Raw genomic sequence first — 13,416 nt, 5'->3', positions numbered from 1 at the left:
ATTCCTGGGCTTCACCCTGAGAGACTCTTATTCAGAAGATCACAGTGGAAGCTAAGACTCTGTATTTTTAATAAGTTCCTCCAGATAATACTTTTGCAGTCAGTCTGTGGACTACTGTTTGGGAACCACTCATACTAGTACACAGAAAGACCTAGTTGGAGAATCAGGTGAGATTGAGAAGATGGTTAGCTCAGTATTGAACATGCCATGGGACATCCAAGTGAAGATATTTTGGGGGCAGTTGGGTATAGGGGTCTGGAGCCCAGGAGAGAGAGAGAGAGAGATTTGGAGGCCATTAGCCATTGGATGTTTAAGTAATGGAAGTGGGTGAGATTGCCCAGGTGTTATGTATAAATAAAGACAAACAGAGGCCAAGGACTTGGTCCTGAAGTCTCCTGCCTCTAAGCCAGTTTGGTCATGCACAGCTCTTAGATGCTTTCTGGTAGGTTGTGGTTGCCAGTAAAGAAGTTGTGATGGTGAGGGTTATCTCTTTCCTCTGTAATCTCACCATCACGTTCTATAAATGAAATCAAGTCTCAGATTACATTATACTGTACTGACATTTTTAAATTAAACGTTAATTAACAAGAAAGTTGAAAATAGCTCATGAGAACTCATGTAGGCTTGGCAATGTGCCATTGTTCTAGACTTCTAGGTGCTTTGAGCCCCACCCTGAGTGAAAGGTTTATTCAAGGCAAATGCCTAGAATTCTGGAGGCAGGGTTTCCTTCCCTTACACCTGGCATCAAGAAGCCAGAATTCCCCAGAGTTCAGAGCTGAATAGAAGACCATTTAGCCCTGGGCAAAATCCTTTCTTACACCTTACCCATGGAAAGGTAGAAAGAGGCTCTAAAATATATTTAACCATCTACAAGTGGTTGAATGCCTTTAATTTCACCATCTAGAGCCCCTTTCACATATTCAGAATACTAGTTAACAGTCTGCATTTACCAGTTAAAACCCATTCCTGCAATTCAGTGTGCTGATTAGCAAAGCATTGCATGTTAATACAGGTACAGATAATGGAAGTGCTCATTATAGCTGCCTCCAGAGTATGGCTTTCCTGATTAGGATGCCAGCTGGCCACCCTGGACAGTGCTTGAAGCAGTTGGGTTGTGACCTAATCTAAGGAGCTCCCATAATATCACAATACGCATGTAGAAACTTTCTAAAGTAAGCTGAAATCATAATAATAAAGGGTGGGCAGAAAAAGCAAGTGTCAGAAGACAGGGCATGGAAGCCATGAGAATAGTCTTTTAAGAACTGAAAAGTGGTTAAGCTTGTAATGCTACGGAGAGGTCAGGAAATAAAACAACTAAAATGAGTCCATGACTTTGACAACAGGGAAGCCATTGTGACCTTGATGAGAATGGTTTCATGAAATAGTGACCACGGGACAGTCACTGTGGTGGGTAGAGGAGGGGAGGTGGGTGGGTACAGAAGGTAGGCACCTTTTTTAAGAAGTGAGGATGGAAAGACATGAAGCAGAAACCAGACAGGTCCGAAAGAAACATTTTGTCATTGCGATTTTCATTTACTGGTTTTAAGGTAGAGGAGTCATGCACATCATTAAGTGCGGGAAGCAGCCAGGAGAAAAAGGTTGAAAAGCCAGGAGAGAAGGGAAACCAGGTGGAAGTGATTAGGTATCTGTTCCATTACGACAGAAGGAAGTAATTGTGAGTGGGGGGCAGTAAAGTTAGGTTCGTGTTGAGGTGGGTTTTTGGTGTAGGCCAGTATGTGTTTTGTGCGTTAAAAAAAAAAACTACTCAGACTTTTAATTTGGTTTAAACAGTTAGTGTTCAATGTATTAAGGTTACAGATTCTTAATGTCAATTCTCCCTAGTATTTACATTCATCTCACAAATCTCTATGTAGAAGTCTAGCATAATTGAACAGTCACTTTCAAGGGCTTTTGATTAATACTTCATCCTTTTTTTACCAACTTGAACATGTTCAAATATTTTTAAGCTATATCGATAAATTTATTATATTCTATCTACTTTTTAAGTACCTCATTTATCTACTGAAACAAAATCTTGCTGAATACTTAAGAATTGTTGTAAATCTATTAAATTAAGCTTATAGAGTGGACCAAATGACCTCTTAGATGGTTCAACATTATGCATAAATTTAGGAAGAGTTCAACTTAAAATCATAAGTTTAATAATTCAACTATTCATTTTAAATTGGTTTTCAAAAATTGTCACTCTAATCGGCCAAATTCCTTAAACATTAGTAGAACAGAAAAGACCAAATATGCACAAAAATATTAATGGCATGACTTTTATGCTTTAAACCTTTCTATACATGATTTTAAATCTTCCTATAGTTGAATGATGAAACTCACCAAGGAAGAAAATTACGTGGGAATCACAGGCCATTTTCAAGCAAATAGTTGACAGATCTGAAGGCATCAGAGCAATTTACATCTTCCAGGATGTCACACTGAGCCCCTTTTTATAACAGCTGTGTCATGGCTTACAAAAGTTAAGAAGGGTTTGGGTCACAGTTCCTACTGTCTACACCCCTAGACAAAAATTATACATAGTACCTGATTGTTTTTTTTTCAGTTGAAGTGTAGTTGATTTACAATGTTGTGTTAGTTTCAGGTGTACAGCATAGTGATTCAATCATACATATACATTTTTTTCAGATTCTTTTCCATTATAGTTTATTACAAGATATTGAATATACTTCCCTGTGCTATACAATAAATCCTTATTGTCTATCTATTTTATATATAGTAGTGTGTATTTGTTAATCCCAAACTCCTAATTTATCCCTCACCCCCTTTCCCCTTTGGTAATGGTAAGTTTGTTTTCTGTGTCTGTGAGTGTGTATCTGTTTTGTAAATAAGACCATTTATATCATGTTTTTTAGATTCCACATATAAGTGATATCATATGCTATTTGTCTTTCTCTGTCTGACTTCACTTAGTATGATAAATCTCTAGATCCATCCATGTTGCTGCAAATGGCATTATTTCACTCTTTTTCATGGCTGAGTTTTATGTAAATATGTTTGTGTGTGTGTGTGTGTGTGTGTATATATCTTCTTTATCAATTCATCTGTCAATGGACACTTAGCTTGCATCCATATCTTGCCTATTATGTACATAATGCGGCTATAAACATTGGGTGTCCATGTGTCTTTTTGAATTAGAATTTTCATCTTTTCTGAATATATGCCCAAGAGTGGGATTACTAGATCATATGGTAACTCTATTTTTAGTTTTTTTAAGGAACCTCCATACTGTTCTCCATAGTGGCTTCACCAATTTACATCCCACACAGTATCTGATTCTTGATCTATTCAAGGAAATAGGACAACCAGGTTGATCTTTGATCTTTAAGAGAGGTACATATATTCTCTATCTAAATGCTAAAGACCTTTGAATTTCATGGAATTCTATTTGTACATTTTTAATACCTAATGATAACTTTGAACTTGATAGTCTTAAATAAATAAATATATTTTCTATTTAATGATAGAAACCTTTAAATGGGATACCAAATATGTAAATGTTCTTCTATTTAAAGAACTTTGAACTTGATAGACTCTTGCACTCTTTCACATTCTTAGGACCATGTAACAGTTATAGATGTCTAAATGATCTCCAGTTGAGTTTTGGAGATCCCTCTTGATCAAGCCAAGTCTGATTTGCTCTTATAATATGAGATCATCCTTCTAATAGTTTATGGAGAGTGGGCAGGAACGTGAGAGAGTTCTCATCTTATGGCTTCTGTTTTCTCTGTGAATTAGGATGTGAAGTTGTCTGTTAAAGGAGGTAGGGGTCTCAAGGATGAGAGTGAGAAAAAAGCTTTTGAATACCCATATTTGATAATGGGAGTTCTGAGTAGATCCATGCTGCCTACTTTATAGTCTCATAATTATGTGACATTAAAGCCATTTAAAGTGGAGACAATACTCAAGTTGAGATATATTTATGATTTATGTCAAACATTTCATTGATATGGTTTTTATATTAACCATACATTCATATTTAGTTCATATTCATATTTAGTTACTTGAGTATTTGCCATTGATAACAGGTATTCTTTGTAGCTAATCAAGAAAAGTCACAGCTCAGTGTCAAAGGAGCTTTATTAATAAAGCAATTGAAGTAGTCACTTACTATACTGCAAAAAGTTCTATACTCATTTAACATTTATTTCCATTTGCAAGTCAATTACCAGCTGTCAGAGCATATTAAGTATTGTAATTTGAGTCAGAAGCTGTCACCCTTAAGTGTATTAACTCTTCCTACTCACATAGGTAGTGATTTGTCCCGTGAAAGAATTATATTAATCACTGACTTAAATCTGTCTACATGATGGTGTAAAATTGCCACTGGTTTCTGTTGCTGAAGTGAAGTAAATCAATGTAGACACCAAAAATGAAGGCAGGCTGTCATGAATCATGAGTATTTCCATTCATGTTAACAAGCTTCTCATTGTTTCCAAACAGAAAAAAAAAAAAGTCAGCCAACTTTCAAAGCTTTTTGCATCTTAATGTTAAAAATGTAGTTACTTTTTATTATTATTTTTGCTAGTTAACATTTATGGAGTATCTATTATGTGCTAGACACTATGCTCACAGCTTTATGTGAATTATTGCTTTTTAATTTTCATGATAACCCTGTGAGGTTGTTGGTTCTTATGGCTGCATTTTGTAATGAGTAAATGATGGCTTAAAAGACTCGAGCAACTAATTTGTCCAAAATGTCAGAGCTGGAGTCAAACCCAGGTAACCTTTTCTCTTGACCGGTGGTCTACATTGATGGATGGTGTTTGATATTTACTAAGTGAATCAGTTAGGAATGCATTTGGGTGCAAGTAACCAAAATCTAACATATAGTTGCTTACAAAATAGTAATGTATTATTTTTTTCCTCACTTAACAGAAAGAATAAAGGTAGGAAACTGCTCACATTTGTTAAGTAGCTCAGCAGTGCCCAGGACCAGTGACTCTGTGATTCCCTAGCCTTTCTCTCGTGGCAGCAAAAACAGCCACTTCAGTGTCAAGTATCAGGTCCACATTCAGCACAGGGAAAAGGGAAAGGAAAGAGTTGACAACAGCCATAACTATAGAATTTTATCATGAAAGCAAAAACTTTCCAATTTATATCTCATTGGTCAAAACTGTTTCACATGTCCACCTTTATCTGCAAGGGTAAAGTACTACACATAGACAGAAGTTGGGGATGATTGATGGACGAGACTTGAGTCAAAAGTTACAGAATCTGGAAACTGTAGGTATTTTTCACTTCCTCCGTAATTTCTTCCTTTCATTTTTTGGAGCGAAAGAGTTATTCTCCATCTCCTAATGTACTCTTGCCTTGTTTTCTAAAATGCACTCGTGGATGTTAGGGAAGGCTGTGGTTCCATTAGTTGAGTTAGGATGCCTTAGTTACAAGTAATGGACACTACTGCACACCTAAGAAGATGGATGAATTTCAGTCATATACTCAACAACTGAATTTACTAAGCACTCATTGTTTGCCACGCACTCGTCTGTGCTCTGGGAATACATCAGTGAACAAAACATTAAAAGAGAGAGAGAAACACTGTACTGAAATTTCAGACAACCCAAAGGTAGGAGTGCAGCAGGGCCTTGAAGAGGGACAGGAACCAGGGGTTGAGAAGCTATCAGGAATCCAAATAACTTCTCTGAGCATATCGCCTTCCTTCTGCTCACTCTGCTGTCTCTTAATTCTTAGTCCGTGTGGCGGGTAGAACATGGTCACCCCACATTGCCTGAGTTTTTATGTTCTGTTCAAGCAACCAGCTCAGGCTAAACCAGAATATCTCAGCCCTAGTTGAAATACCTAAGAAAAAGAATTTGAACCGAGTGAGCCCAGGGATAGTGAGAGATATAATTACAGAGGTCATTGTGTGTGGAGTGGACACCTCAAAAGCTCTCTCCCTCAAAAGGCTTCCTGTTGGTCCTCCCCACGTCCAAGCTTATTGACACTTTTCTAGACACTGTCTATCCATGCCCGAGCTCCCTCCTACCACTCCAGAGATTTGAAAGTTTACTCTCCATTGAAGAGCACCTTGTTTAGTGCTGTAAAACTTGCGTGAGTCAAGACTGTTTTGGACTTTTTCAAATCACCTTAAAATACTAAGTCTCCCCTCTCCCCATCACAGCCCTGTTCCTGTCTTCCACATAATAGGAAATTTGGGTCTTAGTTGACATCAAATTCCCTTCTTCTCACTTCAAGCCAAGTGCTCAGAAGCCAATACCACTATAAATCAATTTGGCTCCAAAGTGCACATTGCAGTGTGGGTTGGTACACTCTTTTATGGCCCTTATGAACTGTAAGCCAGCGAGATGTTTGCTGGTGACTTTTTTTTAACCTTCGCTTTGTTTTAGACCGATGGGTGTTTTTCCATTCAGGGATAAACTGAATTGCTGACCTTGTGGCTAATCTGGTTTTTTGCAGGCTGTGGATTCCGCTCCACGTGGAGGGGGATGGGCAGGCTGGGGCTCCTGGGGCAAATCTCTGCTCTCATCAGCATCTGCCACAGTAGGTAAGCATTTTGTGTTACATTTGAATGGATGAAGTTCAGGAGCCAAGTAGGATATGACATTTTGATCTACCATGTACTGATAGAGTTTCACATTCGCTCATGAGATAATAAGAGCAAATCGTTTTTAGTGCTTACTGTTCTGAGTGCTTCCTGTGTAATACATTTATTCTTCAGAATAACCCTATAAAGAGGTACTCTTCTCCGTTTTAGAGGTAAGGAAGCTGAATCACAGAGAGGCTAAGACCTTGTCCAAAGTCAAGGGTAGCTGAATTGGGCTTTGAACCACACAGCATGGCTTTTAACTATTACATTATATTGCCTCTTAGAATAGAAGATTTGGGCATTTATAATATATTCTTTTTTTGAGTTTTTAAAATTGAGTTATAGTCAGTTTACAATGTGTCAATTTGTGGTGTACAGCACAGTTTTTCAGTCTATAATTTATTCTTAAAGCATTGTGCTTATCATCCCACTTGAATGTTTTAAAATATATAATTAGCCTACTCCCTCAAAGGATTTGAGGTGTCTCGATAAAAGGCACTTCATCATGGGCATTGAAATACAGATAGGAAGGATATATACATATATATATAGAGAGAGAGAGAGGGAATTACTATAATTGAACATTGACCTTGACTCTGAGATTCTTGACTGCCAATAGATTATCTATTTTATTGAATGATGAAACAGAACTTAGTTGGTCTAGATAAATTTATTTTCCTTATGTTAAATTTTTGAAGAAATGTCCTGCATTGACTCTTATACAAAGAGAAAATATAGTGGACAATGTCGTTATCAGCGAAGATTTATCAAAATGTTCTTCTTTTTTCTGAAAGCATATACCTTGTTTAGTAGATACACCAAAATTTATACATCTCAGTCACACGTCATAAGTTAAAAAAAAATCATCGAGTCTAACATAGCTATATGCATTGAAAATAATGCAAATAACTTATTTATATAGTATTTATTTACATAGTAGATAGTTTTACAAAATTTAGAGTGGAAAAATTAATTTTTTTTCTTTCACAGTATGTAAGTTAGTTCTAATGCCAATCATAAATGACAAGCACATAATTTATTTGCCTGTTTGGCTCCCCAGTGTCTAAGTTGTCACTGAAATGTGCAGTAGCTTTTTTGGGGAGGAGGTAATTAGGTTTGTTTATTTATTTATTCAATGGAGGTACTGGGGGTCGAACCCAGAATCTCATGCATGCTAGGCATGCACTCTACCACTAAGCTGTACCCTCCCCTCTGCAATGGCTTTTTGATCAATGAGCTTCTAATGGTCTTTTGATGATGACTATCAAATGCCTGTACATATTCATGTGACCATTTCTTACATCCATTCTACATGAAAACTAAAGGATATAACATAACGTAAACATGTCTAAGATAATATAGTAAAGGCATTTTCTTGAGGTGGAGAGTGAGGAGCAAGACATGGGGAGCCACAGGTAGCATACCTTTTAGATCATTTAACTCAGGTGTTCTTAAAGTATATAGTCTGTGGCATGAGGATCTTGTGACGGGCCATGAATTGGTCCCATTCATTGTTACACCTAAAACTAGGAAGGATGGAAGGCCTTAGGTCTTTTGCCCCACTTCAATGGACCATGGTCACAAAGAGTTGAAGAGCCAGATAATTTATTTGATAGAATTTAGGCTGCCTGGAAGGATGAATAGATTGCATTCTCCTGATTCCATGTCTGTCAAGTATCAGGAGACCTCTGGCAAGAAGTGGATGCTGGTCACTAAATAGTGTCCTCTCTGGTGAAAGCCTGGATAGCAGAATTTTTTCTTTTTTCTTTTAATTAAAGCATAGTCACTTTACAATGTTGTGTCAATTTCTGGTGTACAGCGTAATGTTCCAGTCATACATACACATACATGTATTTGTTTTCATATTCTTTTTCATTATAGGCTACTACAAATACTGAATATAGTTCCCTGTGCTATACAGTATAAACTTAAAGTTTATCTATTTTGTATATAGTAATTAGTATCTGCTAATCGTCAATTCCCAATTTATCCCTTCCCATCCTCTTTCCTTCCTGGTGACCGTAAGTTTGTTTTCTATGACTGTGAGTCTGTTTCTGTTTTGTAAATAAGTTCATTTGTCTTTTCTTTCTTTTTTTTTTTTTTAGATTTTACATACGAGTGATATATCGTATTTTTCTTTCTCTTTCTGTCTTACTTCACTTAGAATGACAATCTCCAGATCCATTCATGTTGCTGCAAATAATACTATTTTATTCCTTTTTATGGCTGAGTCAGAATCTTTTTTCTGTTGCTAATTGAATGTCATGGATATTGCATGTACAGATGGAAAAATTAACTAAGTTGAAGTAGAGGAGCCTCTTTTGTTTTCTGAACAGGAGGAAGTCTCTTCATGCGGGCCTCCTGCTTCCTAGGGAAAACGTTTGGTGGCTCTTGAAAGGACCTTGCTGCTGGCAGCATTTGGGACTGGCATGCTTTCTAAACCAAAAGTTGGAAACGTGGAGTCCAAAAGCTTTTAAACTTGGGATAAGTCATGGAACAGTAGATAATATGGTCACTCAGTTATACAGCTTTCCTCATGGTTTATGTCATAAAACAGTACAGTGTTTTGGGCGTTCCCAGGTCTAAGGGTGTCCAGAACTGCTCTGGTTTATAATGAACTCAGTGCTACAGAAGTTTCTATTACAGACAAAGGATTTACTTTCTCATTAAAATTTTAAATGTAAGTTCCTTCCACAGTAAATATAGAAGTCAACTGCCTTGTGGGGAGCAGGTGCAGGTGTTCCAGGCGCAGTTACAGGTGCACGCGCCTGTAACTGCCCTGCTCCTGGTTGGTCTGACTCTTTGCTATTGTTTCTCATCAGTCAGCGGCTACATCTCATCACTTGAGTTTGGGCTTCGCTGGACCCTTATAAAATGTTCTGTCAACCAACTGGCAGCTTGCCTGTGGAATTTGCTATTATCTTCTTAGGTGTCCTGTTGTAATCTGACCTTTGCACATATACAGCCTAGTGTAGCCTTTATCCAGTGGCTGTGCTCCACTGTGCTCCACCGCCTCTGGGTTTTGTTACCTGATCCAAGTATAACCAGTAGATGATACTGGCTTGACTGCTTAAAAATCAGGCTGTGACTCCTGTGGCAGGTCTCAGCCCATAAAAGGCACTCACCTTTTAATTTGATCTGAAGTCAGTGTCTTAATCTGTAGCCTGTGCTTGTGTTTGGTGTTACTCTTGAAGTTTCTTTGTATCTAAGGCACCATGAAGACGATAAATATTGTATCTTGTTAATGTCGCAACCGCTTGAAACTTGTGGTGGTCTCTCGCCTGGCTCTGTGCAGTAATTGATCCAGAGGAGCCTAGAGAGATAACTGCCTGTGGACCAGCATGATCACTATGCAGTCACTACTGCCACCGTCCCTCTTTTGGTTGGTGGAGATAGGGTTCCTCTGAGACAGCATGACAGTTGCACATTGCCCCATCAAATCGCAGAATGAAGTTCAAGTAGACCCTCATGTATTCACTTCTATTGCTGTGTAACAAATTACCACAAATGTGGAGGCTAAAAACAACACACAGTGATTATCTCACAGTTTCTGTGGGTCCAGAGTTGAGGTACGGGATAGCTGGGTTCTCTGCTTAGTGACTTAGCAGGCTGAAATCAAGCTGTAAGCTAGCTGCTTTCTCATCTGCCATACAGGGTCATTTTCAAGGTTATTCAAGTTGTTGGCAGAATTCAGTTCCTTGTGGTCACAGGGCTGACACCCCTGTTTTCTTACTGGTTATTGGCCAGGGGTTACTCAGCTCCTAGAGGCTATCCTCAGGTCCTTCATCAAAGCCAGCAGGATAATCTCTCCTAGGCTTCAAGTCTCTCGCTTTAGGAAGGGCCCGAGTCCCTTTTAAAGGCCCACTTGATGAGTTCAGGCTCATCCAGGGTGATCTCTCTTTTGATAAACTCAGATTCAACTGATTAAGGACCTTAATTACATCTGAAACGTCCCTTCACCTTTGCCATATAATGTAACCTAATCATGGGAGTGAACTATCATATTTACAATCCTTCCCACACTCAAAGGAGAAGTGACCACATGTTGTATATGCCAGGAGTGAGAATCTTGGGGGTGATTTCTCACACTTGGGGGCGACCGCACGTCCCTTTTCTGTTACACTACCAACTTCAGAAACTTAGTATTTTTTTATGCTCTGGATACATGCTAGAATTATAAAAAAAAAATTTTAATCGTGGCATTTTCCTCTTGTTTGCACCCACAATGACCACAAATTAAATTCATGAAAAGCATCCTTACCCAATAGATGGAGAATATTTGTACTATTCAAGGAGCTGAAAATATACTCTGTAAAATAGTCTGGAGAAGGCAAGTTTCCTTCTCCCAGACAAAGGGGCACATGAGGGAGAGCAAAGAAATTGTGAAATATTGATACCCGTTCTAAGAATCCCTTTGGACGCTATCTTTAGAGACATAGAGACTAAATTTGTTCGTCACCACCGCTCATCACAGCCCCAGTGGATTCAACAGCAAGATAGCTGAATACCATCCCTAAGTTGTTCCCAAGGCCTATTTTGGAGATTTCTGGTCAAGACAGGCTGTAATTTTACAAAGTAATCATAGCTAAAATAATAGCAATATATACTTTAAAATAAGGTAAGTATTTTTGTGGGCCCGATAGAGAACTAAAACTTGTAGCATAAGGGGAGGCTGAAGTCATAGGTTCCAAAGCTGGAAACAGGCAGTGGGGGTGATTGGGAATTTGACTCCCAAAAGATAATAGGGATTACAAGTGTCCCACAAATGGACAAGTGTCATAGCCAGGCTCACAACCTGAAACAGAGGATTGGAATAGAGTTCAACCACCTGTGAATGGAAGCTTGAGAGAGTTATAGGCACTGTCCTGGGTCGTGGTCTATCTGAGCTGCTGTCTTTGGATTGAGAGGCAAGCTGTTCTATACAGGCAAACAGTGCCCACCAGGGGCTTTGCAGCATTAATAGTTTATTATCACAGGGCAAAGAAACTTATTGGAAAACACAGCACTCACAGCAGTAGACAAGCTCTTGAAGGTTTATAAATTGCCTGTGGAAAGCCAAGAAAGAAAATAACCACATATTCTATTGCAATTGATTCCCGCTCAGAAACCTCATGTTACCCCCAGGGTAATTCCAGTTGCAGACTGATCTATGTGCAAAACACAAGAGTCTATAACAAAACTCAGAGCTGTCAATTGAGCACTAGAAATAGAAACCAATACTTCTTACAGTTGTTGAAAAACTGCAGTCACAATTGTTAGAACTGTTTAGATTTGGCAGGAGAGTAACTGGAAAATGGAAACATTTAGAAGATGGTTCTTTCTTGGAAAAAACACTGTATCAAGAGTCATTAAGACCTGAGGTCTGGTCCTGACTGCCACTAACTTGTGATGACAAAGAATGATCACTAACTAGCTACATTATGCACTGAACCTCTCTAGACTCAGCTTCCTTACTTGGAAAAGTGTGGGTGGAAGAGAAATCCTAAGATTCCTTCCAGCTTCCGGAATATGATGATTCCATGGTCTGTGTCTATTTAGGGCAGGAGAAAGATATTTGTAACCACTGTGCTAAGTAGAAAAATACGGAAAATTGACTTTTTCCTACTCTATATATTTATATCTTATCTTTTGTCTCACAAAAGAGCTTTTGTCTTTGCAAAAGCTCATTAATATATATGTGCAAAGATATTCAATGTGGAATTCACTCAGCAAAGTTCCCACAGTTAAGGGAAAATGAGAAAAAGTGACATTCCTGATGCTTTTATAAAATCAAACATTTCTCAGCCAACAATTACTTTTGGAGAGGCCATAACTCATGCATTAGTTCATTCACAGCTACATTATCATCACATTCTAAGAAGACTTGATTGGCTGCTATCCATGCTTTTGGATATGTTCATAAAATGCAATTGATATGGTTATTATTTAAGATCCAGGCAGAAACCAGAGTGGAAAAGGAACATGTTAAAAAAAATTTTATTATAATTTCAAAGTATTGTTGTGAGAGCCAGATGTGATTTCCCACAAGCACTTTAGAGACTTGACATATTCATAGGATATATTGCTAACCAATAGACCAATGATCAAAATGAAAGCTGGCAATGCTAAGACATACCCAGATATACCAAGTAAAATGTCTGTAGTGGAATGGAACAGCTTATTTCCAGATACTACAAAAGGCCTAAATGTTTATTTAAAATTCTAGTTTTGACAGTTTTATGAGTCTAAACACCTTATGCAAGTTCCCTGAGGAGAGGAGGTGGATCTGATCTGATCTGTATATTGAACTTCCCAGAATTACCATTGTTCCCCTTCCCCATCCTCTCTTGACTTGCACAATTTTTTCCTTCTGCACATTTTAATGAAACTCTTCTACCAGCACTGTCAGAAATAATGACAGTGTTTATCACAGTGAACGACAAACTTGTCAAAATGATACTACAGTAAAAACTCTTCATTAGGTATTTCACTATCAATATCACAAGGGTTCATTTTTGAAGGTGACATTGCTGATGATGTGAAAATTCTCAAGGATCATCGATAGGAAAGGTAATAGGATTAATGCTTGGAGCTTGTTCGCAATCCTTTATAAGTTATGAATAAGACCCAGGGTTTAATGAATTCCTGTGTGACCGCGAGGCAAACACTATGAGTTCAGAAACTCTTCTGGTCAATTTTGAATCTAAAGAGAAGTGAGTATCTGATTGCAGAGTGGACATCGACCATCATTATGGAGAGGGAAGATTTTCCGGAAAGGAAGGTTGGCTGGCCCCACTTTTTGCTGCCCTGATGTTTGCTTTAGTTGAGCGCAGCAGCAGCATCTGTGTGTGTTTTTAACTACT

At 38.2% G+C, this 13,416-nt stretch overlaps 1 protein-coding gene across 1 annotated transcript in view; it reads left to right on the top strand.

Annotated features, from left to right (window-relative positions):
• FAM114A1 (family with sequence similarity 114 member A1) overlaps positions 1-13,416 on the top strand; it is a 63,572-nt gene that overhangs the window by 12,342 nt on the left and 37,814 nt on the right. Inside the window, 1 exon segment of the mRNA XM_072945160.1 lies at positions 6,445-6,532. Within this exon segment, the coding sequence (XP_072801261.1) occupies positions 6,445-6,532 (88 nt within the window).

Source organism: Vicugna pacos, chromosome 2 (genome assembly GCF_048564905.1).
Source record: "Vicugna pacos chromosome 2, VicPac4, whole genome shotgun sequence".
Classification (NCBI taxonomy): domain Eukaryota; kingdom Metazoa; phylum Chordata; class Mammalia; order Artiodactyla; family Camelidae; genus Vicugna; species Vicugna pacos.
Note: the sequence above shows the minus strand (reverse complement) of the source record. Positions and strands in the feature narration are given on the sequence as shown.